Raw genomic sequence first — 24887 nt, forward strand, 5'->3', positions numbered from 1 at the left:
CACCTCCAAAACACATGGTTGCACTCTGGTCCACAACTCTCATTTGAGCAAAACTTGGTCACTAGCAGAGTTATGGTCCTTCGCTCCAGAAGACCTGGACAGYCCAGCAGCCTAGTGGGAGCTGCCCAAGTCTTACATGAAGCATGCTCCCATCCACACTGAAATTTATTTAGAGATCGAGAGAGAAATGCCAAACCCTGAATAGCTGCCATAGCTCCACGTTCTAATTTAGGGTTAAAGAAAAAAAAATCTGCTGTTGAACATTTTGGAAAGTTGCTATCTGTTAGATCCAGGAGACCAAAACRGACAAAATCCCTAGAGCAATATATGCTGCAGCAAATGCCCTCCTATTCCTGGCAGGTCCAAAATGGGTGTAAGCTCAGATGGTGTCCTCCATGGCTGTACGTAGGAGCAAAAAGTCTATGTGGGGAAGGGATGAGGAAGAGTAGGAGAAATCCCTATTTACTATCATAAAAAAATAACCTAGCTGTCCAAGAGGTATTTGAAAACTATGCTCAAAGTCCTAAGCTGTATGGAGACACACAGAGACTGTTTCATCCATACTGTGAAGTGGATACCATGGCTGGGGGATGTTATCAGAGAACTGTTAACAGAACAGTTAACAGAAAAAAAAGAGGTTAAGCTTATAAATGAATACTACCTTCAAGTAACATCTGTTTTTAACCTGCTCTTACTTTGTTTTTCTGAACTTTTTTTCTCATTTCCTATTTTGTTCCTTTGTTCCTCCTCRTCAGCTCTATGCTCCCTCTGTTTATTAGCTCACAGGATATCTTTCTAATATTGGAAGTATTCCTATTAGTGCAGCAGCTTCCCCTACTGCTTTCTCCTCCTTCATTTCTCCTGCTCCTTTTCAATTGATATCTCTTTTGCTTACTTACCTTTCTATGCTCCCTTTTCACAGCAGAGAAAAATCTGAATAAGGTGCCCAGTAGGCAAATACTTTATATTTTAAATATGTAACTTCCCCCCCTCAAAAAAAAAAATCTACCCTGAAAAAAATGAATTAATAGGATGTTGATTCTGGAATATCCTTTTCCCTATTTACAGCTCCTTATACGACTTATTCCTCTTTTGAGGACTTTCCTTTACATGGCTCTGATACTAATAATCTTAAGGAGGGATGAGGTATTTCAAAAGTATTGAAGGCCACAGAAGCCCTGGGGCCACTAACTTTCCCTGGGATGTTGGTTCCTAGATTTCCCAGGCACTGAAATGAATAACCTCCTTTTGAAATACGACATCTCTTGCTGACATGACTCTTCAATTATTATTCTATTCAAACGCATTGCCATCACCTCCCGACCGGGCTGCGTTTTTTCCAAGGCCTTTTGCTTTCTCCAGGCCTGCCACTTCAATTTAAGGAGGCTGATAAGAAAGGAATACACTCTCCCACAGCTACCGTGAAAAGCCTCCCCTACCCCAGCTAATTTGTAGTGACAGTGGCGGTGGTGGCAGCGGCCAGAGGAGGCAGATTGCGTGCCTCGGTGGATGAAGCCTCTGGCCGCTTTAACCGAGGACTGCCGAGACCTCGGGCTGTATTACCTGGGGCGCAAAGAAAGCGAAAAGGCTCCAAAACTTGCGCCGTGCTGTTTCGCCGGTGTATCGCAGCGGGATCAGATCACGGGAGAGCAGCAGGGGGAAACTGCTGCGTGCCGCCCCAGGGCGTTCGTAGGTACGGCAGCAGCTCTGGGAGAAACGTGCTGCCCGGTACCCCGCCGGCTGCCGGCACMGGGTCCGCGGAGCTTGCCTGGCTGCTTGCTCACGTGCCGTCTTCACAGGACAAAAAACAAGCCTTTCTCCTCCAGCCATAAACGAAGGTGAAAGAGAGAATGAGGAATGTATTTGCTTCTGGAACATGACCTTCTTTCTAGGCTATGGTAAGGAGAAACAACTAGTCTTTGTTTTCCGTAGAGCGCAGCAGCTCCTCTTTAGTAGTGTTAAATAGCTGGCAGCAACTGATCGGTGGGAGTTGTTTTCAGCACTTACCGAACAAACAGCAGAAAGGGAACTGCAGATCGCACTTGAGGTGTAAAAATGCATATAATCACCCACAAAACTTGGTGCGATGAAAACAGCTAATGGGAAAACGAATTCTAGGCTACAGTTTGGATGAGGGAGCACAGTCTGGATCAGAGAATCAAAGATACACATGTATAGAGCCCTCCTTTAAAAACCACCAGATGAAGAGAAAAGCAGAGGGCCACGGCTGAACAGGAATCCAGAGGTTCACTCCTCCTGCTCCTCTCCTGTGCAAGTCAGACTCGCCCAGTAGAAAATCTGGCCCACTGCAGTAAGGAGCAGATGAAATATTTACAGGCATTGCAATCATTGCCCTACAAAGTTTCTTTTTTTCTTTCCTGGTCTTGCAAACTTTAACATAGAAATAGAAAGCAACATGGGTATTTGGTATAATAAATGCGGAAAGGGAACACAACTAGCGTTCTGCGGAAGCAGGCAGATTTTCTTTAAAGGCTAGTTTTGCTCTGTACGTGATGGCACGGAATTCACTCAAAACACATTACATTCTTTTTTCAGAGGCAAAAACCCCAACGCAGCATATCTGCGCATGTCAGGGAATTTGTATTTTGAGAAGAGAACCAAATATGGTTGAGTGCAATAGGTTAAAAATACCCCTCACGAGTCTACGCACCATGAGAAGGGTTTTTTAATGCTATTTGCAGGCCAAGGAAGAGGAACATAAAGTTACAGGGAGATTGCGGCCACAAGATAAAATGGCATCAGCAAGACACATTTCACTTTCCAWATGACACCGTGAGAAAACAGATCAGGCAAATGCATCACATCATTAGCATACACAACTGATAAATCTCTGCTATTCAAAGGCAGATAACAACCAGAAGAGTTTCATTACGTTCGTATTCCTGAGCAGGCGCATAGCAGATAAGTYACCTCCGCAAATGTTTTGGAAGCGTACACCTTAATCAAATTAATCTAAGAAAGATATGAAAATATGTGAGGCTGGACTCTGAGCAGATGTGGAAAGTCAGGAGTAACTCCACCACTATAGCAGCATCTCATCAGGGCGCAGCTCCGCGTGCGCTCTGGATAGCACAGAGCAGACCTCCTCCAGCCCCTGTTTATACCTGCACTTAACTTTAAATATACACCCTAGTGCTCTTTAAATCATTGCTGTTAAGTTAAGCATGAGCTGAAGTACTGTCCCAGAAAAGGACAGATTTTATCAGAGGCTCAGATGTTTTCTCGAGCCATAGTCTAAGGGAACTGCAGGGACTAACCGCTTGGCAGCCCCAAGCCAGGAACAACTGCTCGGCTTCCTTTCCTGCCCCGGATCTCACACGTCTCTCTCCACACCGCCCTTAGATGTGGCAGCTCCCCCTCGGCACCCACCCACGCTTCCCTCCCCGACACGCTCCCTGTGGCTGATGCCTCCCAGGCTGTGGTGCAGTCGGATGGAGCACTTCCTAATCGGGAGAACAAATGTTATTGGGAGTCCTAAATATAACGTGTGGCCCYGTTCCAACACCACCACCTTAGCTACACGAAGGATTACAGAAAACCYGCACTTCTCCCAAGATGCAAACAGCCTGGGAGATGCAGCTACYTTCGCAAGACACTCCTGTGATGCACAACATTTCCCTTCCGTGCTTCCTGGCATATGGAGATACTAAAAGTCCCATCTTACATATGTAATAGCTCAGACTCTATTATTACTACTATTATTACCAGGGGCAGTATATCTATATATAAATATGAGAAATCAGTGGAAAAAAGAGAACAAGAAAGATTCACTCTAAAATGTAATCTGACACACATTCCTACCCTCTTTTTCCTTCAACTTCCCCAGCAGGCCAAGCAAACTCTTTGCAGAGTTTCCTTTCCCTCTCCAGATGGGAAAAGCAGATGCAAACCCCTCCACCTCGACGCTGGGTATACGCAAGGCACCCCTCGCCCTGCACTGCACACTGTCCCCTGCAGAGCCCATAGCGCTCCAGCATGGCACAACAGCCCTGGGGAACATCTCTTGCTTTGGGACCCCTGACACCAAGGCCAGAGGGAAAACTGCATGGGGACAAGGACGAGGTGTCTGTTGGAGTGGGCTGCAGGCTGCAAGCTGCCCTGCCACCACCTTGTGCTGCAGCCCAGAAGCCAGGGGACACGCTGGGATGTGACCGCAGCTCCCACTRGTTGCAGGACTCATGCCGAATTCAAAAGCGGAGAGGTTGGAAGGGGGCAGGCAGGGCATCCCAAATCCAGGCTGCAATCTGGGAGCAGCCATGCACTGCACTGGGCATCACAACAGCACATTATATGCCTCGTGTTCTTTAAGTTAGAGCCTTTCAAGATGTCCAAGAGCCTCTGTCCTGTACATGGTTTTTCCTCTCCTGGGTCTCTCCCTGTCTCTTGCATAAGGTGATCCACGTTTGTGACTGGACCCCACTGCCACAAAAGCACACAGCTGTCATCCCAGTTCCTGACATCTGAGCAAATCCCCCTGAGCAGGGGACTCCCCCATCACCTTTGMCAGGTGATCAAAGTCCCAAGGGATGGACTGGTACTTGTCACCTTCAACTGACATRCAGCTTAAACTGCCTTCCCAACGGCAGCCTCTGCCTTGCTGAAGAGAAGTCCCTTTGAATGACGATCACTCCGATTCAGTGATTCTCTGCTGTCAGTGCTGTGCCAGCTGCAAAACTGTTTTCCCTCTGCGTGTTGTAGCTCTTGCATCATGGAAAGGCCACCACCATCCACAACCGAGCTYGCAGTGCGCTGAAGGTCTGGGAACTTATCAAACGCACACAAGAGATTTCCTCAAATAATAACAGCGCTCAAAGACAAAATTGTAGTTTCAAGTGCCTCAGTCTCTCTCTTATAGGGGCACTTCACATTGCTGTTCTTCAAACGCCCAGCCCTTCCCCTGCTACAGACACACACACATCAGATTATATCAGTTGCTACAGAGAGGACTGGCCTGATGGTTTGCATCACGATGGGAACTGAGAAATTCATGAGTATTAATCATATTCAGATGCAAGTTCCCACTGAGGTCTTGGACACTTCTTGCTGTTCCTCCTGCAGTTACACTAGTTGTAAAGTGGACACAGCTGCAAAGACCTGACTTTATTTTGACTTAAAGGACTACTGTCGGATTTAATTATCACAATTGATTTGCACAACTTCTGCTTGCAGGATCTACTTCAGCTACTCCAGAGGATGCTTTTGCACTAGGTGTTTTGTCTGCTCACTCACTCCAGCAAAGGAGTGGCAACTGCAAGCCTACGGGATGATGGCAGCCGGAGCGCTACGCACAATTCGCTGCTCTCTACAAGTACAATTGCAACACAGTGAAAGAGCTAGCAGCGCTCCTGAAAAGCGGAAGACTGTAATTATCTAAGAAAAAGCCTGCCTAGACAAAAGGTAGAGAGATATTTTAGGCTGCAGATATGAGTCAGCAACTTTAAAGTTATGAAGGGATCCTTTCATTTCCATCTTTTTTTTTTTTTTAAAAAAAGAATATCTCAATAGATGAAAAGTATTCTTGATTCTGACAATTTTCATTTACAAAACAGAATAAAATTATACATACAGTTCATTTTTAGTGTTACTGGAGCATACAAAAGCATGTGTTTCCACTGTTTAGAATGCTTTTCATATGGGGTTTTGGGCTGCAAAATGTATATTTTATATTCATAAAGCTATTTGTCTTTTGAGAGTACAAGTTCTGAGTTTTTGATAAACGTAGCAGTCTGTCAGCCCTGAACCCGTACAGGCACCCAACAGTGCTGATTCGTCCACAACACGAGGCAACGGCACATGAATTCACCCAGATATCCCACGCTTGGCAATTTTTCTGCAGCTCCCAAATCCGAAGGGCAACCCAAGTAACCAATCTCTGAAAAAGTCAATTCGGCATTTTATTCAACCTAAAGGATCGATTCTTCTCACTGTCATACAAGTGTCATCGAACGGAGCAAGAACAGGCCCTGTCTAAATGGAGGGAGGATTTAGCCTTGTGCTTTGATCTATCAAGACTTCAATGCTGCACTCTACACAAGGGTATCGGCAAGTCAAGTTTTTGAACTCATATTCAGCATTTGAACGTGCAGTCCCTGTTGTCTCTCTGGCATTAAAAATATTAATGACTGAGACTTCAAACACAGTCGAGTCAAAGCGATGACTTGTCCAGCAACTACAATGGGGAAATATTTCACAGGCAGTTTGACATCTAATTTGACACAACTCACCCTGTGATATAAATACATGGAAAGAAGCCAGCATTACAAGCGCTGATGAGAGTGCAGCTCAGAACGTCCCAGGCAACATGCTGGTCCCTTAATGCTGCGCAGAATTTTCTCTATTTAAAAAATCCTATAGCAATGACATGGACAGCTGAAGTCTAGCCTGATAAATTAGRTTTAGAATACAGCCCACGTCCAGCAAGGATATACTATTTGACAGCAGAGCTACAAATGCTGCCTAAACTATTTCTTGTATCATGTGCAATCTAGCATGCAGCAGACAGCTGCCAATACTATTTTGAAGAGATTTTTTAAAAGTAGGAAGTTTGATACTTAGGATGCAAATCTAGAGGGTTTACCTAAGGCTAAATTTGGGATTTCTTTTCAGTGGCTCTCAGAGAAATCAACCGTGATACTAACTTTGACTTCAGTGAAGCCAGAGTTTCACCAGTTGAGGTTTTCAACCGAACAGTGGTTAAAACAGGCCCTTCACACGAGGGTGTGCCAGAGTGGCAATCAAGCATGTGCAATGCCTTCTTTGAATACACGTTGCAGGATGAATGGGTTTCAGACCAGGACTTCCACATTCCCACTTTTCCAAATGAGCTGCAGCACTAGAAGCTTACCTGTTGTTATTCAGCATTCCTGATTATTTGCTCTACTTCTTGCTGACTTCTCCTCCAGACTGGTCTACCCGTGAAGTTTGTACCATGTAACAGTTTAAAGAAGGGATATATTTCCCCAGTTACAGAATGGTTATATGGGTTTAATCTGTACTACAGACACAGCTGTATCAGTTATGAAGGTGCTTTGAATGAGTTTAGCTTATTTTATATCAGTGGAATGCTCTTCCCATTAAGGGTGTTTCATTCCATTAATTAGCCAGGTATACTAACAATTATTCAAAGCGCAACACAAAATTCAGATGATAATTCTGATTAATAGGAAGGGTTCAGGTTAACTACAGGCTACAATTCACATGTATGCATATGCACAGGGGAAGCATACATCTGCATGTGCTTGTGCGTGTAAGGTAGGCAGAACCAAAACCAGCAAGAAATGGTCCCTGGGAATTTGTAAGGGATCACTCTACATTTAGGGGAAAAAGAAAAGTAGTGAAGAGAAAAGGAGGCTGAAAACAGACAAGTATCCATCAGATCAATTAAGATTCGATGGGAAAAGCCAAAGGCTGCCTCACTGTACAGAGAGCTAACGCTCGCCCCAGGAACAGCAGCAGAAGAAATCCTGGAGAAGGAACTTTGTTGCCTCGTGAACAAAATTAATGGCAGCTTCTGAAGGGGCTGAGCTGCTGAGCAGCCGTTTCTCAATGGGCTGCTAATGGGGAACRTGGAGGGTTAGGAAGTAATGAGGACTTTGTCAATACAGCTGTGGATAAAAATGGGTAAGGAACCACTTAAGGAAGAAAACATCACACAAATCTGCAACTACAGATTCTGTGCTTTCCGGTGCTTAAGAAATTACTTGCAATAATTTTGGAAGTGTTAGAGGCTGAGAAGCAAAACACAACCACAGGACAGATCCTTTTCTAAAACCAGAAGCAGTAAGAGAGAAAGCAATCTTGGCAACAGCGGTCTCATCTACAATTCCTTCCTCTTAAAAAAAAAAAAAAAATCCCAGGAAAGCAAAAGAACAAATGGACCTAAATAATCTGCAGCCACCCGCCGGGGGAGGCACAGGAGAAGCACTGGTTTCACAGACAGCACGCGGCCCAACACCTCAGTCTCCATCGTGTCCTGGCCGGGGGTATTAGTAAAGGATAGCCCCACACAAACCAGTCCAGCTCCCCTCCCTGCACCTCCGCTGGCCTGGCCAGTGCCAGCCAAAAGAGCAGTCTACACAATACTTGGGCCATTAGGCAATATATCCTTGGTGTGATGGGCTTGTCTTACTACCAACAACCCAATAGCTGCCAGCTGTATTTACAATTGCCAACCACACGGCCAAAAAAGCAGAGGGCTTCTTCAAAACTTATCAGGTCGAAGGAYGTGTATGAACGGGGGAAAGGGGGGTTACGTGACTATGTTCTCATTTTGGGGGGGAGGGGGGAGCATTTAGGAAACGGAGAATCTTTTCCAGATTGAAACTCTGGCCACTTTCTGCTCCCTCAATGAAAGCAGCTCCCAAAAAATCAAAATCAGCCCCGCAACATAGTTATTCTTTCCCTTTTTATTTCATGTAAAGATAAATACTGTTATAAATACACTGCATTCTTATTTCCTTACCTCTGAGAAATGCTCCCTAAAAGCTTAGTGCTAGATTTATTCAAAGGTAAATATCTGATTTTATGCATCTCATAAGACTTTATGGGAGGTGCTGCTCCTTGTGTTAGCAAGTGCTAAGCCAGGCAGAAGCGCTACCCCATACGCTGTGAGGACAGTGCTCCGGGTCCTCTCTTGTGCACAGCACCTGCAGAGGGACAAGCCGAGCCTCTGTGGCTCCCAAATTCAAGGGGGTTTGGACCCAGCATCTAGGTGGAGCAGAGATGGGTGGGAACTACATTAAAATGCCCAGGTGGGAAGAGCTTTCAAATGGCTACTGAGCTCTTCAAGAGCCTGAGGAGTGACTTGGAACATCTCTGCAACCCTCTCCACCTCAGTCATGCATGGTCAGAAGAATAGGGGGCCAAAACAGTAGCCAAATTGTCTTTAAGTGAGCCAAGGACAACCCCTGCTTCATGCMAAACTACCTACGGCTAGATCCATGCTGTTTCTGGCCTCTCTGTGCTAGCAGGGACGCAAAGAGGCCGGAGAAGGGGAAATAATCTGGATCTACTTTTCCCTTTCTGTGCTTTTCCTAACATAAAAGTAACTATAACACCCAGAGAAGAGAAGCAACATGGAACTTAGATAAGGCAGAAAKCTTGAAAACATTCTGAATATAAAAATGCCATGTTTAACAAGCCCACTCCCTCATAATGCATAAAAACCCATAATGAAAACTGAAGACACCAGAAATAAGTCACGGACCATAAAGCGTGGCTGCATGTAAGGAGCAGCATTGATATTCTTTGATGGAAAATATGAAGGAAAGCTTCTCAAAGCATTAAATAGAAGTCAGCTTAGCCAATCTCYCTTCCAAGACAGCACAGGATGGTTATATTCAGCTGGTAAAGCATGCTGTAGAACAAAATTCAGTGGAAATATCTGGGCATATGCTTAACCCTGTATCACTTCCACTTGTGTTCTCTAGCACTAAGTACTAAAGCATGTTTGATTAGGCAATAGAAGGAATATCTGCTCCTTCCAGAATTGACCACAAGCTCTTGGCAATAACACTGAGTACTTACTTTGGCCCGAACCACATACCACAGTTGTTAACTGGCCTTCCAAAGAAAGACATCTTGCCAAACAGAATATTCAAAATAAAAGGGGAAGAAAAATTGCATCTGGCTTTATATAATCAGCATTTCAACTGCTCTAGCAAAGACAATACATATAAGATTACCTCAGAAAAAGGAAAATCTATTAGAGCAAATACTAGAAGTGAATTTTCTAATATTTCTGCCCTTTCCATTTTCTGCAGAGAAGTCTTAGGAAATTTTAAAAAACAGAGCTTGATTATGACTTCTTACATTCCCTTTGGTTCCATTGATATTATTCCCACAGATGAGGACTACAGATCAGGCAGACTATTTTCTAATTTCTRTAAAGCTACTACCTTTTTGTGTAAACCAGCCATGAACACCTCCGCTCATGTGTTAGGCTTTCCACAATAACAAGGTCAGCTGAAAAAACATGGAGGAAGAAGTGGCATTGAAAAAATTCTGGATTCTTTTAATTTCTCTTCTGKTTTTTTTTCACACTTTGGAAACAACAGAGCAAAAACTGAAGAACATGCTCACTGGAGTGACCCAAACTACAAAGAACCAGAATGCCATCCAAAAGCAAATGGCAAAATTCCCAGTAACGTCATTAATGCCAAAGTTTYATCTTGTACGCTCTTCTATCAATCAATATAACAATATTTCAATGAAGATATCCCATTATAGGCCATTTACAATTACAGATGTGATGAGGCTCTCAAGCGTGGCCTTTGTGGTGCAGAGCTCCTCCTGAAACACTAATCAAGCTGTTGCGAAGTGCGGCTGTCAGGGCACGTGAGCAAATCAGTTTGGCTCACATTTACCATGCGATGCATACGCATATCCATTGGGATGCAAATGTGGGGTCCAGCTTGAAAAATGAGCTTTCATTTGCACTGCCTGAAAAATGAATATCCAGCACTTCCCAAATATCAGTGGCTCACCTCACCTCCTTACCAGTTACCCCCATTTCAGGGCTGGTGAGGAGTGAGGCAGGGAAATAGCATGACTTGTCTCYGGCCACAAGAAGAGGCAGAGCTGGCTCATGTTACTAGAGAGTTTGCTGGGCTTTTGACAAGAGATGACTTTATTTTCTTGGCCGGGAAGCTGTCCTGGTTCGTTTTTGCGGTGCCTCGATCTAGAACAGCTGTTCCCGGCTGAGCAAGGAGCAGGCGGCTGCCCCGCACCCAGGCAGCGAGGCAGAGGCAGGCAGCCTTCGGCCCTGCCTCCTCTACTCCTGGTGAAGAGGTGGCAGCTCCTGACTCTGTGCCTCGCCCCACACAGACCGTTTCGTGCCTACAGACAGCAGATGAGGGCGTTATTTTTGGTTTTCTGAGCGCTGCTTCGAAGTACCTTGTGTATCACTTGGTGGCCCCGGCGTTGCTWCCCGCAGAGCGTTTCCTCCTGTTTCTCATCTCGAAGAAGACCCCAAGTCTGACTCGAGCCTCGCATTTGCTTTCCCTGCCTTGCTCTCCTCTAGTTACCGTGCAAGGGCGGATTAGAGCAACAGCACGGCGCACCTCACCTGCCGGCCAGCGGGCCCGCAGCCCCCCGGTCACTCCTAGGCATGCGTCACGCCTGGGTGCTGGGTGCAGAGGGAGCCCGAGGCGTTTAACAGTCCGTTCTTTCTATGCACACTACGCTATTCATTTTCCTCTTCCCAAATTACAGCTGCAGAACCCTATTAACATGTAGAAAAACACATTTAAACCCAAACCTGTTGGGCTAGAAATAGAACTCCTCATTTTCTTTTCCAAAACATAGAAGAGCTGAGCAACAAAGAAAGAAAAAGGAAATCTCCACCAAACGCACATCTGGAACCAATTTGCTGTCTGTAGCCACTGGGTGTCACTTTTGATATATATTGGGTCAGCTCTGGAGCACTTCAGCAAGAGGGAACGGTTTTCAAAAAGGTGATCCTAAACCAAAACAGACTGTTCTGCAGTCTCTTATGCACAAGCTATAATTAGCCAGCAGTGCTGATTTATTAACAAAACGTCTTCTCAAAGATATTAAATACCATAAAGCAGCTCTTACCTTTCGGTCTGCAGCGTGACTTTTGACGGCTCCACGTTTGGGTTTTCCCACTCCATCTGCGGGCAATGCATAAAATAACAGAGCGTGTAGAGGGCCTCCGGCTCCCAGTAGAGCGATCCCTGCCTCTGATGCATCGGCGTGCCGTTCCCGTGCTGCTTGGCGTTGAGCGGCTGGAGGTGGTGCATCGCGCGGGACACCAGGTCACCTGCAAAGGAAAAACTGGGTGAGCGCGGCGAGGCGGGATCGGTCCTTCCTTCCCTCGTGCTGCCGACTTGCCCCCGCGTTTTCAAACCGAAAGACGTCTCCGGTTGTTTTTTCCTTCTCATTTAACTTAACGTACGGAAACAGCAAGCGGTACAACAGGATCCCGTGCGTTATTCATTCCCAACCCCGAATTCATCTGCTGTTTGCACGCTGCGGCGACCCACGTGGGTTGCAGACAAGCCCCCGACGGCCCGYGGGAGAGATGTTTCTGTGAACACCACCACACGCAGCATCAGACCGGCCTGTCCCAGCACCGCCAGAAAGCAGGTACGCGGGGGCCCAGGCCGCAGCGACCACTGTGGGAGGCTGCCAAACCCTTCCGAGTCCCAAAATTGGGCCAGAGAGGCACAAATCTCTCAGGCTCCCTTTACAAGGGCTGCATACCCGCAGCCACACGCATACAGCGGCGGGGAAGCCAGCTTCTTGCTGCGAGAAAGCAAGCAGTCAAGTAATGTGCACGCGGGCAAAGCGAAATTTGGGGCGAAGAAACAAAAAGCGCGAGATTCGTGCTCTTACGGAGCACGCTGGTCGGTCTCTGGCGCGAGAGAGAGCCCTATTTTACATTCGCATCTCAACAGCAGCCCCCGGCCTCCAGCCTTCCCGCCGACGCAGCCGCTGCCGTGCTGCCGCACGGCCCCTCATCAAAAGTGCTTCGGAGCACTCAGCCCTGCGTCGAGCTGCGGGTGAGATGGCTCATCCCGGTGCTGCACCAAGGCGCCCRGCGCGGCTTTCGCCCTCCTCGTCCTCCAAAGCGCCCGGCCGTGTTCCCCCCCGTCGCCGTCTTACTCCACGGGCACAACCTCTCCTGCGGATCCCAGAGCAGCCTCGGCCCCAGGACTCCGGACACTACCAGAAACCCCGAACCACAATGACAATTTTTAAGCCCAGGCCTCCAAAAYTTCTTAAATGTTTGCAAAACAGATAATGCTAGAAAGGGACTCGCCCGAGCAGTTTAGGTTCCCAGAGAACGGCCCACTGGAAAGACGTCCGTCGTCTCCACACGGCGCTGAAGGCTTCCCCACGTTCCGGACGCGGGAAAGAAACTGCGGTACGCAGACCGCGATCAGCAAGCCCAGCAAACGAGCTCCGGTCAGCAGACGGGTACGCACGCAAGCCAGTGTGGCTCTCTAAGGCGGTACGGATCGCCACTAACGAACCACGACGTCTCCCTCCGAGGCAGTAAATTTTAACGTTGGTTGACTAGCGACCACTATATAAAAGGTAGCAAAACAATCTTGGTTATAAGCGGTCTGTTTTCACACGCTCAGACCATGCGGGAAATTCTTCTTTGGGGGAAAATAATGATCTCTGATCAAATCAGATGGTTTGTTTTAAAAGAAAATCTGAGCAAAAACCCTTCGGGTCATTGCTGTGCTATACAAAAGCAAATAATGGGGAATAGAGGACACAATTTTCCAGTGCTAAGAAAAAGTCACACATTTGCTATTATATGGTTTTCCCAAATGACCACTGAACATTGAAACTTGGAAGGAAAAGTTGGACATTTACACTGAGGTAGGAACATAAAACCAAATTTGAAAATTAAAAAAAGCTGAATAATGAACTTACGGGCAAACTTAAAAGGATCCATTTCAAACGTACAAAAGGTAGTTTTGGGGGTTCTTTGAGCTTTTTTTTTGTTAAGCAAAGTCCCACCCGTTAGTACATCGCTGAACACCACCTCTGCCCAGCTTGACTTACAGAGAAGGCTGCTGCTGCAGCTGAGATAATTTGCACTAAGGAGAGCAGAAACGTCTCACCGAAAAACGCTCAGCCCAATCCTCCAAAAACAGTCTTAAAACCATGAACAGAAGAAAAACCGCTGGCATGAGAAAACTGCCGAGTCCATGATTTTAGGGTTTTGACACAATTTTTGCTGCACTCTGCAATATTCTTCTGATTCAAAGCTTTCATTTAAAAATAGTTTCTGTCTTTTCTTTCTGCCAGGAAATTGTCAGGATAGGACCAATCTTGCAGTCCTGCACGCTCATAATTTCCGAGAGACACTGTGCATGTGGAAAGCCTGCAGGATCAGGTCCACAGCAGAAACAGATGTGCCTTTGAGATGATTACCCAGTCCTGCATAAAATTAGCTGCAGGCAAACAGCAACAGCAGGAAAGTTTGGATCTCACTTCTCTCATCCCATTCTGTCACAGCAGATGCACATTTCCAAGTCCAGCATGGGCCAGTTTAACTGCTAGCAATATTACCAAAAGCAACCATAATGCTCTCTTTTTCTTCTAGAGGAAAATGTGTAAAATTGCAAATTGCAACATTCAGGTTTAACAGTGACAGGGAAAGCAGAGAAAAGAGTTGTAGCAAATTCTATCTTTTTTAGACCCAAGGCACTGAAGCATGTGCTTAAAGTTAAGCACATGACTGGTCTTATTTAAGTGGATTGAGACAGTACACTCCAGAGACTGCYTCCTAGTTCTGCGCTGAATGATGAATGAAAATTGGGATACAATTTAGMCCAAGATTCAGTTAGCAACATTACTTCATCCATATTCCACAGCCTGTGCTCAGGAGAGAGGAGTTTTATGACAAATTCAGCACTAGAGAAAAATGCATGTCGAGTAAGGAGAAAGAGAACTAGAAAGAATGACGCGTGCAGGGCAGCCAATGCAGCATCATGGCTGATGCAGATTTAAGTTTGGAGAAACTGAAATCAAAACCYCAATCAACTTCAGTACGAGACCAGRATTCATCCTTCTCTTCTGGTATTTCCAGAACTGCATCCTAAGAAACTCAAATTAATTCATGATATTATGGTCAAATTAATGTGTTTTTTTAAAATGTATAAACATTACTTAGTTACATTATACCAAGAATTGACTGGATTAGAATTTGGTTTTGCTTTTTCTATGACTTCTATGGTTTCATTTGAAATAACTGCTACATCAAGTAACATTATCTACAAGAGGCAACTCAAGGATTAAATAATCAATACCTATAAAGCATCAAGCTTCACAGCAGACAGTAAATAAGCATAAAATACTGCATTATGAACTTGTTATATGACAGAGAACTGGAGGCAGGATGAGCAGCTCTGATTTCTATTTTATTGTACTGCATAACCTTGGACAAGTCATTGTGCTGCCCTGGTCTCCTTTTCCTTTCCGACCACATCAAGCTATGGTGCAAATTTTTCAGAGCATAAATTGTGTTTTAGCATATTTATGCATCAAGATCAGTACTGAGAAGGGAGAAGGGAGTTAATGGTGCACRTACACTCTTTGGTAGTACTTTTGCACATTCAATAGCCCAGTGTACAGTATATATCCACGTGAGATGTGCGCTTGTTGCTTCAGTCTCTACTATGTATTGTTTCTTCCATTCTGGCTTGCTAATATGCTCTTGTTTCTCCATTTTCTTCCAACAAAAACATTCAAAGTTTAGAAACTTTACTCCCTTACCTTGTAACTTGTTGTTCACGGTCTGTTTTAATTCTGACCAGGTTACCCCACCAGCAGCCCCAAAGCCCAGGTACCCTTGCACATGAAGCCAGCTCCACACTGCGACTCACTGGTCCAGTCTCCCATGGACCAGTATGTATCAGTCCCCTTGCCTCCTCCGCTTGGTCAGCCAGCCGAAGTCTCAGCTGGGGAAGCCAGCCTGGCCTCCACACTGATACACGCTCTCCCTGTCAGTCATAAAGTCACAGTATATCTGAATGCTGAGGGCAACCTAGAATCTGTCGCCAAATATAGACAGGGAAACCCCTCATTCATCACCAAGTCTGCTGTCTCCACTCTTCAGAGCTGCCATTCAGCTACAGCAAAAGGCTCTGCAAGGTGAGGCAACTCTCGGAGCGTTGCTGGCTCTTGTGAGCTCACACAGCTTGTGGGTTTTGGTGTTTTACTTGCAGCTCCTGATAGGTACAGATGTGAGAATCTCAGCTTCTTGTGAGAATAAAGCGAGTCTTTTATAGCCTTAGAAGTACTGAGCACATCTGAAAGGCCAATAAATTCCCCAGTTCCAGAGATGCTGCTCTTGAAGGCCATGGCGTCATGCACAAAGTGCAAATTCCTGCCACTCTGTCCCCAGCGCTCCTACTTGCCCCAGTACTCAAGATCCACATGCATTTGATTTAAAGATTCAAAATTTTATGTAATGCGCACATTGTGACACAGGCCTGGTTTAAGGCAATACCAAATATGTAAGGAACAGCTTCACTGAYTTCAAGCCAAAGATGTGATGTGACAGGGAAAGTTAAGCTGTTTTAGTCAGTATGGGGGTGGTGTACTCAACASTGTGTAGCACAGCTGGACTGCGTAAGCCCTCTCTCTAAACAGTGACTAGCTGAGCACTTTTTCACTATGCTTGGCTTAGGCAAAAGGTATTATCACCATTCTTATCATTTTAATGTCCAGTGCTTTCAAGATAACATATCCATATCAAATTTTGTAAGAGAGAGCAGGAGGACAAGGGAAGAAAAACAAAGAGGAAGAAAGTGAAAAATATAGGTGCTCCCTTATCTACTTCTGAGAAGCTCCCTGAAGGATTTTATGTTATCTGTCATGATGGACCCGATCCTGCAAACATTCCTGCCCAAGAGCAGGCTCACTGGTTCCAAAGGGATTATCTTGCAAAGCATAAAAGCATATGCAAAGCATGAAGTGTTCAGCCACGTATGTGCTTGTACAACCAGGACCAATAAACGCTACTGCATCGATCCTTACACAGCACTTCCCTGTAACGCCTATCTTGAGCGTTTCTGGTTCCAAGAATGTTTTAGAACTTATAAACATTATTTTTACACATTGATAACAAGTCACACAGATCTGCTTCCTTCTTTCAAGGTCGAGGAGAGGGAAGAACAGCTTGGGTCCCACACCATGTCATGCTGCCCGGTTCAAGACATGGCGCAGAGCAGTGGGCCACATTCTTGCATGCCAAGCAGAYGCACCCTGCAGGTAATGCCAACTAGCTCAGTCCCACTGCCCTTCCTCCTCCATGGTGCTTTCAAAGAATCATAGAATCAGTAAGGTTGGAAGGGACCTCTGGAGATCATCTAGTCCAACCTCCCCGCTCAGCAGGGTCACATACAGCATGGCAGACAGGGTTGCCTCCAGGCGGGTCTTGAATATCTCCAGAGAAGGGGACTCCACAACCTCTCAAACATGCACACAGTTGGCTCCTGGGACCCACCACCCTGCCTGGCCTGACTGCACAGCTTGCTGACAGCAGTAGTATTCTGGCTTCACTGCACTACTTGGATGAATGTTTTCTCTTCAAAAGTGGACGAGGGCCACAAACTGGAGCTCTGTGTCTGTCCTTGGAGTCCTTCACTGCCTCCTGTCTTCTGTTTGGATTATCACAAGGAGAAGTACCAGCCCCTAAGCTGGACTCCCCAGTGCGCTCTTCCATGGCATGGCCAGCAGTTTTCAAAGTTTGCCCCCTTCCAAGTATGCAAGCCAGATTCAAAATTCACAGTATCGGTCTGGATTCATTTCGCACCTCGGGGTAAAAGTGTTTGGATCTATAGCTTTTGTTCACGACCAGTTCTGGAGAGACTGCACTGAAAATGAGATTTATAACCCTGATTACAAACCAGAGTCTGTTCCATCAGATTGCCTGACGGTTGCCTTGGTCTGCATCCTTTCCATATCGTACCTAAGCCTCTCTCCCCTTTCTCCCTCCCTGCTGCGTTTGGTTTCTGTACCAGTGATGTATTGCTAGAGGAGCGCAGAGCTCACCCAGGCGTATGCCTCTAAGCATATGAGTGCAGGTGAATATGAGTACTTCAACTGCGTCTCCTGTATCACAGCAGACTGCCTCGAGWCATCTGCTCAGTCAGCCACCTGAACCAGCCGTATGCTTTTGAGTTCGGTTGCACTGCTCCCCTCCTGTGTTTACTCTGCCTCTGGTATGGCATTAATCTGTATTTTTCAAACCTCGGCTGAAGAAAAACTGCTTGAGCAAAACCCTTCCTCAAATGATTGCTCAAAGGTCTTTCTCCCACTAACTCAAGACACAGCTATACCAGGAAACGTAGACACTGGGGGTGCACGCTAGCTGTGGCCTATAATGGACTCCATTGCACGYGCTCTCTTAGCATAAGGTACCTTACTCCATATTCAGGAGTCACAGATCTTGGGCTAAGTGTGCACTTARGCTGCCATATTGCACAGTCAGCTGGAATATCCCATGTGTACAGAGTCACTGTCTGAATTATCTTGCAGTAACTTCCCTCACGGACAACTTCTCTACCACTTCCGTCACGCCCACCTCCCTGTGGTACCCATGTCATGCCCCTAAGTAAATCTGCTCCTTGCTATGCTCRGCACTCTTTTCTTAATAGTCATTAATCTCTCCTACACAAGAGCAAATGAAGAAATTGTGGTCCAAAACATTGAAATCAGCCCCMAAAAACAGGACGGAGATAGGAGCAGCTGATTTCCTAACAGTGACTCCCCCATGGCCTCAAACAGATCATTTAACCTTTTATCTCAGCTTATCTATCATTAGAAGTATATTCTATTTATATTACAGAGCACGCGTTTCTTTGCGATTTAACATTTGCAGAGCCTTTGAAGATAGGAGTTAAGGATTGGATACAGCTCATGAAAAAGCCACAACAATAATTAAACCTTCTGAACTTCACATACCTATTATAATAAATACTACTACCTTCAAATTCTCCTATCCGATGAGCCAAGTATGATGTTCTTGCTTGATTCTCCTTATACTGTATCAGTTCCAAATAAAATAGCCCTCAGCTCCAATGAGCTATTCATCTGCTGACCCAAGGCTGAGCTTCCACTTTGCGGACCGCTGCCTTTCTGGGCCACTGTCCCTTGGGATTTTCTTTRGYCTGACACGGATGCATGTCCTCAAATCTGAATTAAGAGCTCCACATAACCTGGCTCAGCATACCAGCTGAAGATGACTTTCARTGCACTGAAAGCAAGCTGGGACCCACGTAAGCGTGAGCTCAGCTCTTGTAACTCAAGGAAGAAATACATCCACCTGGTCAGCAGSGAAGTGAAAGCTGGCCAGCAGCAAAATGAAAGACTAGATGACTCCTCGCAGGTGTGCAGACTGCTGCTCTCAGATAATCACCTCCCCTGCTTTGTTTCGGTTGATAAGCAAATGTATTGTTTTGATCAAGGTTTATGACACTGCCCATGGCAGGGGAAGGGAAGAAATGCAGGGTTTTAGTGGGGCCTATTAAGTGACTGGCATAAACTCTTCTTGCACTCAGACCCACTCCAAGAATGGGAAACAGGTAAGGGCACAGGGTCCATCACCAGGAGGGGGACGCAAGGAGAAAGGAATAGCAGCTAGAGAAACCAAGTGAGACAAGAGGGCAGCTAACACTTAATCATGGCATTAATCTGTTTTGTTTTCTCTGCTAGGGAGGGTGAAGGGGTACCTCAACAGCTTCTTTATTTAGGTTTTAAAAGAAGAGCAGATGAAGTGTGGATGGCAGTGAGGAGGAACTGCAAATAAGGAGCCCAGAAAGTGGTGGACAGAATGAGGACGTAGAGATCTTGTGAAACAACCCAGCGGAGGCTCCGGACTAGAAAAAGCATCGTCACATCCACAAAGTACCCGCTCAAGCTGTCAGCTTTATGGATGAACCTTASCCTGAATGGAGGTACTGCTATACGGATTTTGGCACTCGGCTAGGATCTTTGCTTAGCTCTGCATTGYACTAGATTAACATAATAGCTCATACAGAATAAGCTTGGTATTTCTTTATGGCACTGCTTAGTCTGAGAAAAACACCTAATAGTGCTTTTGTTCTGGCTGTAAATAAACACAGCACTTATAACAACTCTCCTTCAAATGCCACCCTGCCAGCAGACACCTTTACCCTGATATTGTCTTCCAAGTCTGGGTTTAACCTCTTATTTGCAGGACATGAATCAATTTGCTGTATGGCTCCCGCAGTGCTCCATCCTGCTAGTTGCAGAGGATTGAGACTAGATAAAAAGGCATGGGAGGAGATGCTGACTTCCATCATTTGCTTGGCTAGAACTGCGAGGAGAARTGAAAAACAGCATTGGTATGTACAATCACATTCCTACTTACATTCAAGTAGTAACCCTTTCTTTCATCTCTAAAAGGGTGCCAAAATCTGCTGGGAATCTGTTATTTTGGAAACACTTACATTCAGGACTGCAGAGGCAAAAATAAGGACAGAGGATGATGGGGAAGGAGAGTATTTCTCTAACGGCAAAAGGAAAACCTTGCTCAAAACTGAGTGGTGAGATGGAGAATATAGTGGCCTGAACATAAAATTTGGAAGCTCCTGGGAGTTAAACAGTGTTCAGAAGCTAAAAAAGCCCTGAGTTCAGCAGTGCACCTATTAAGTCACATCCACATTTTCAGATTATCCTAGATATTTTTTCTTATGTTCAGGATATTTTTATCCTGAAGCAAAAATGCCTATGCCTTGTGGTTAATGCTCAGAGTAACACCACCATGGGTTCCAGGCGCTGTGGTTCATGCAAGGCTGGGTGGCCAGCTTCCTACCCAAGCTGACAGTCAGCTGGCCATCTTTTGACTCAAAGCAAGCCCAAAACAGTCTTCCGCTCTAACTTGCATACAGTTGGGCACCCACAGTGAATGTCATGGTGCAGCTCAAATGCAACAGTCCTTCCAGAGCTCTTTGCATTTACACTGCAGCATGGGACGGGTCTCCCAGCCTGGCTCTGCACTAACACCTCCTTGTCGTCAGTGTTAAATATTTTGGTGCCAGGGTTGATGACCAGAGCCTCTGCTATTCCTGTGTCATCATGCACACATGGACACCCAAGGAAGAGAGAGGTTCCTTCTCAACCCAGTAAAACACTAGCCACCTCCAGCTGAAAGCTCTGTCTTTTCTGCATCTAGTCTACAAGTGGGCACCAGTATTTTTAGATGGGTGATGCATAGGTGTGTTACAATGCTACAGTTAAATAAAACATAAACGTTTGTGGATAGCAAACGCACACATATAGAAGTTAGAAAAAAAAAATCAGAAGTCAAAATACACTGTCGTGTGATCTCTCAAAACCCAAAGCTCTCATTGTAATCCCTTTTTTCCCTGTTCATTTTCCCATGTCTGAAGGGGAAGGGAAAAAAAAGGGGAAGAACTAGGAATCTAGAAGAATTTCCCAAACTTTCTAAAGAATAGATGAACTCCCCTTTTCTTCCAGGTCTGGTCTGCAAATATGAGAAGGTTTCGGAAAAACTGAAAAAAAATATGAAATATTTTCTCCAAGAATATATAATGAAATACTGTCAGGCTACTGTTTAAAATCTCATTATTTTTTCTGTGCTTCAGTTCTTCCCAATGTTCTCTATATAATAAGCATTTCAAATGAAATCACATTATTTTAAAACACACCGTAGTAGGCAATTACAATTCCTGAATACTAAATACCAATATAACATAGGCCAAATTTATTGTTGTTCCTTAACTTTGTGCCATGTTCATTATATTTTAATGAATAAAGCTTCACATTAATTTTTCAAGTTTTTTCCTTGGAATCACGTATTACCTCTGTAATTGCATTACAGAATTAGGTCTCTATTTACATTCTCCTTGTGAGTCCTACAGATAAAACCTTGCTTTAATTTTCTCTAAGTCAGCAACACTATTTCTACATCTCATTTATTATCCTAACTTAAAGATATGCCAACACACTATTAATATATGAAATGTTAATATCACTGAAGTTATTAACATGATACTAAGTATTAATTAGACAAAACAGATGTAGGTGCCTTACAACTCATTTCCTACTTCCAGATATATTTGTCGTTATTCAAAAGTAAACAATTTATACTTATTTAGTTCATGAACACACACGGTGCTTTTCTGCCCATCCGCATCTCTCTTCTGGTTCTCCCCACTGTGTTGCCGTAAGCAGAGCGATGTGGGTTTTCTCCCAGGGCATCTCTGGAGAGCCTGCCTGGGAATGCCAGGAATGATGTGGTGACAAGCAGCATCAAGACCTTCGCCTCCTTCCTAGGAAACCCACTAGACGAGAATAAAGCACCACTGATCTCACGCCAGCAGGGTTTGTGCGAGACTGGAGCRAAGTGCCCAAGGCCAGCTGTGCCTGCTCTGCCATGAAGAGATTTCACTGCCGCTTGGACTATCCTTCTCGTCTCCAGCATCACTGCCTTGCTCAGCGGCGGCAGCACGGGCTGCAGCTGCAGCTCTGCACAGGCATCAAGGAGCGCTTACTTAGCAGCCCGCCCATACTAAAGCTCACAGTAGAGCAGTTTCGTTACTCTTGTTTCGAGAGCTATTGAAGTTTAAAATTACCATGGCCATGTCATCTAGAGTTTAATGATACCTCCGATTGCAGTGTAACTGCATCCCAATAGTCAGTTTGCTTTGCAGCAAGCGCACACCCTTGGAGGTAACCCATCAGCACGTAGCCAATTGAAAACTATGTCAATACCACCCTGCTACAGCCATCCTCTTCATCCCACCTTGACTCCCTTTTCTCTTCCCCTGTCATCCCTCAGCGAGACACAGCTCACCTAAACGGTCTTTTCTAATACATCTACAGAGCACCTCACATAAATAGCACTGAAGTAATGAATGGTAATATCATCTGCTTTTGCTGTTGGCAATCCAGACAGCTGTGAACTTCAGCTATCACTGCCAAAGGTCACGATTCAGAATAACAGCAGGACTGGGAAATGAAAGTTTGGGCAGCTCCTGCCCCAGCCTCTGCCTTGCGGTCCCATTCGTCAGATGAACGTGCCCAGATGAGAGCTCTGCAAACCCGCAGAGCCTATCAATACGTTCCACAGATTTAKGGCTGAAAAGATGCTTGCTGATGCCCACGTCAGCATTTCTGGGCCAGCCGATTCTGACAGATTACACTGGTTGCTTTGCCAACTTCAGAACAGAGAAATAAACAAGCTGTTCAGTTACTCCAAAGAAGTCCTCAAAAATACTCACAGAAGCACTATAGGAAGCAATTCCACATCAGCATGACAGCAAATAAGGCTCCTGTCTGCCACTATGGACAATTTTTATATTACTTAAAACAATGACACAGCCAAACCAAGCAACACAAGTGTCAAAGAAAGCAGCAATTCCTTGCACACTACAACCAAAAGGTAGAACTTCTTCCCAGAGAATTTTCAGCCCTCCCATAAATAATCGCCCTGTCTGTCCTCAGCTATTTGCTCAGAAAAGAATGAAACATGGGGGGAAAACCCCAAGCCTTTTAGTGTACTGAAATGATCAATTCCTCCAGAATGTTTCAAATCACAGGTAGAAGCTACGAAGTGGCTCCTTCCTCGCAGGGATTGCTTGTGCCACCTCAGTTAAAACCRGGAGAACTCAACACAAACAGCGCTGACGATACCAGCAATGCTGACGTGGGGCTGAGACCATCCCCCCTCTGAGCAGGCCATTCTGCCTTTCAGCAGTTAAAAGCTCTGATCTACTTAAATCTCTTTAAAAACTCTGGCTGAGCTCTGAGCTTGTGAGGAAAAAAAAGCCCTGCTCTCTCTCACTCAGGGTGAGGCACAGGTCTTCATCTGACTTCCTTCTTAGAAAGGATGGGCACAACCCACCTAGACCAAGGGGCATCTCCAGTCTGCTTCTGAAAGCCATCAGTGGTCACCAGCCCCTTGGGGAGCAGCATCCAATGCTGAGGACCTGTCCTTGACCACACGGGGAGCGGATGAATGACAGTAGCATATATAATAGAAGTTGAAGATACAACAACACTCAACACTTTACACATAGGACAAATCATTCTATCCTTCACCTGAGACAGATGCAAAGATCCTCATGAAACTAAAAGATTTGAACAGAAACATAGATGTTGGCCAGTAAAAGGCTCAGTTTGCCAGCTGTCATCTTCCAAGAGACAGATTTCATTTCCCACTTTCAAAGTTTCTAGCAGCTCAGCAGCTGATCATGCTGTTATGTGTGAGGATCCCAGAAAAAACTGAGAGCAAGAGAAGTCCTTCCTCTGCATATGTGTATTTTTAAATTCTAATTATTCTGCATAGTTAAAATACTTTAATTATTAATGTTGATAAACTGTAGAAAATCTCATTCAATTAGAACTGCCTCCTTTTCTTTCTTCCTCCAAGATAAAATTAAATTGCTTTATTGCAAGAGCTCTCTTTGCCCCCCTCCCTTTTTTTTGTGCTCTTATAAAGAATGTAGAAATTAAGTTCTGGCTCCTGGGATACCGTAAGCTGGTGTGACATTGCAGACACACAACTGTGGAGCACCTGCCCTGCTAATCCAACACACCAAGCTTTTGTCCTTGCCACTCCTTCCTGGTTTCCATCTCCTGTTCACCTATACCACGAGTGCAATCCTCTTATTCCTCCATATTTCAGAGACTCCCTCCCCTAAGCACTTTATTTGACGGCTCTGTGTGCATCTTTTTTTCCTTTTGCTCCAGGAGAGCAGGTTTTACATATGCAGYTCTCCTTCCCTCACATCACACTTTTTTTCACACTAGCTTTTTTCACGCTATATTCTCATCTCTTTCCATAATGCCAATCCTAAAGATCTCTGTTTTCCCCGTAACAACCAGGGCAATGATAATTTCTCCTTCACCCTGACTAACACATTCAGATCTCCAGGTGTTTCCCACTGGCTCCTTCCTCTTTGCTAAATGTTACTTCCCCCATACTACAACTCTCCATTCTCCCCACCCCCCCCCACCCCTCACCATGGTAGAGGCTTACTCTTATTTCCAGATTACAACTGGTTGTAATTGCAGAGACAAATACAGAAGTGCTGAACACAGAGCAACCCTCCTTGCACCCCCTTGCTTTCCTTCCATTTTACAGTTTTCCCCTAAATGAATACAGTTCTGCTTACTGAGATTGAGAACTTCCCTTGATGTTTTAGAATTAACTTTGAACTCTGCACCAACATTACTCCAAAGCAAAAAAAAATCCATCAAATTAAGCCTAAAACCTTGCAAGCTTTGCCAATTACCGCTGCTCCTAATATTGCTTCCACGGCATGCATCTGCTTGCAGTGGATGGGGAGGTACACTCAACTGTTGTCCACAGAGCTTTTTGGAGTGCT

At 45.2% G+C, this 24887-nt stretch overlaps 1 protein-coding gene across 1 annotated transcript in view; it reads right to left on the minus strand.

Annotated features, from left to right (window-relative positions):
* Nucleotides 1-24887, minus strand: part of ABTB3 (ankyrin repeat and BTB domain containing 3) — a 183359-nt gene that overhangs the window by 51909 nt on the left and 106563 nt on the right. Inside the window, 1 exon segment of the mRNA XM_085321637.1 lies at nucleotides 11599-11803. Coding sequence (XP_085177763.1) covers nucleotides 11599-11803 — 205 coding nt within the window.

The sequence above is a fragment of the Rhea americana genome, unplaced genomic scaffold (genome assembly GCF_003343005.1).
Source record: "Rhea americana isolate MKP2758 unplaced genomic scaffold, rheAme1 scaffold_70, whole genome shotgun sequence".
Lineage (NCBI taxonomy): Eukaryota > Metazoa > Chordata > Aves > Rheiformes > Rheidae > Rhea > Rhea americana.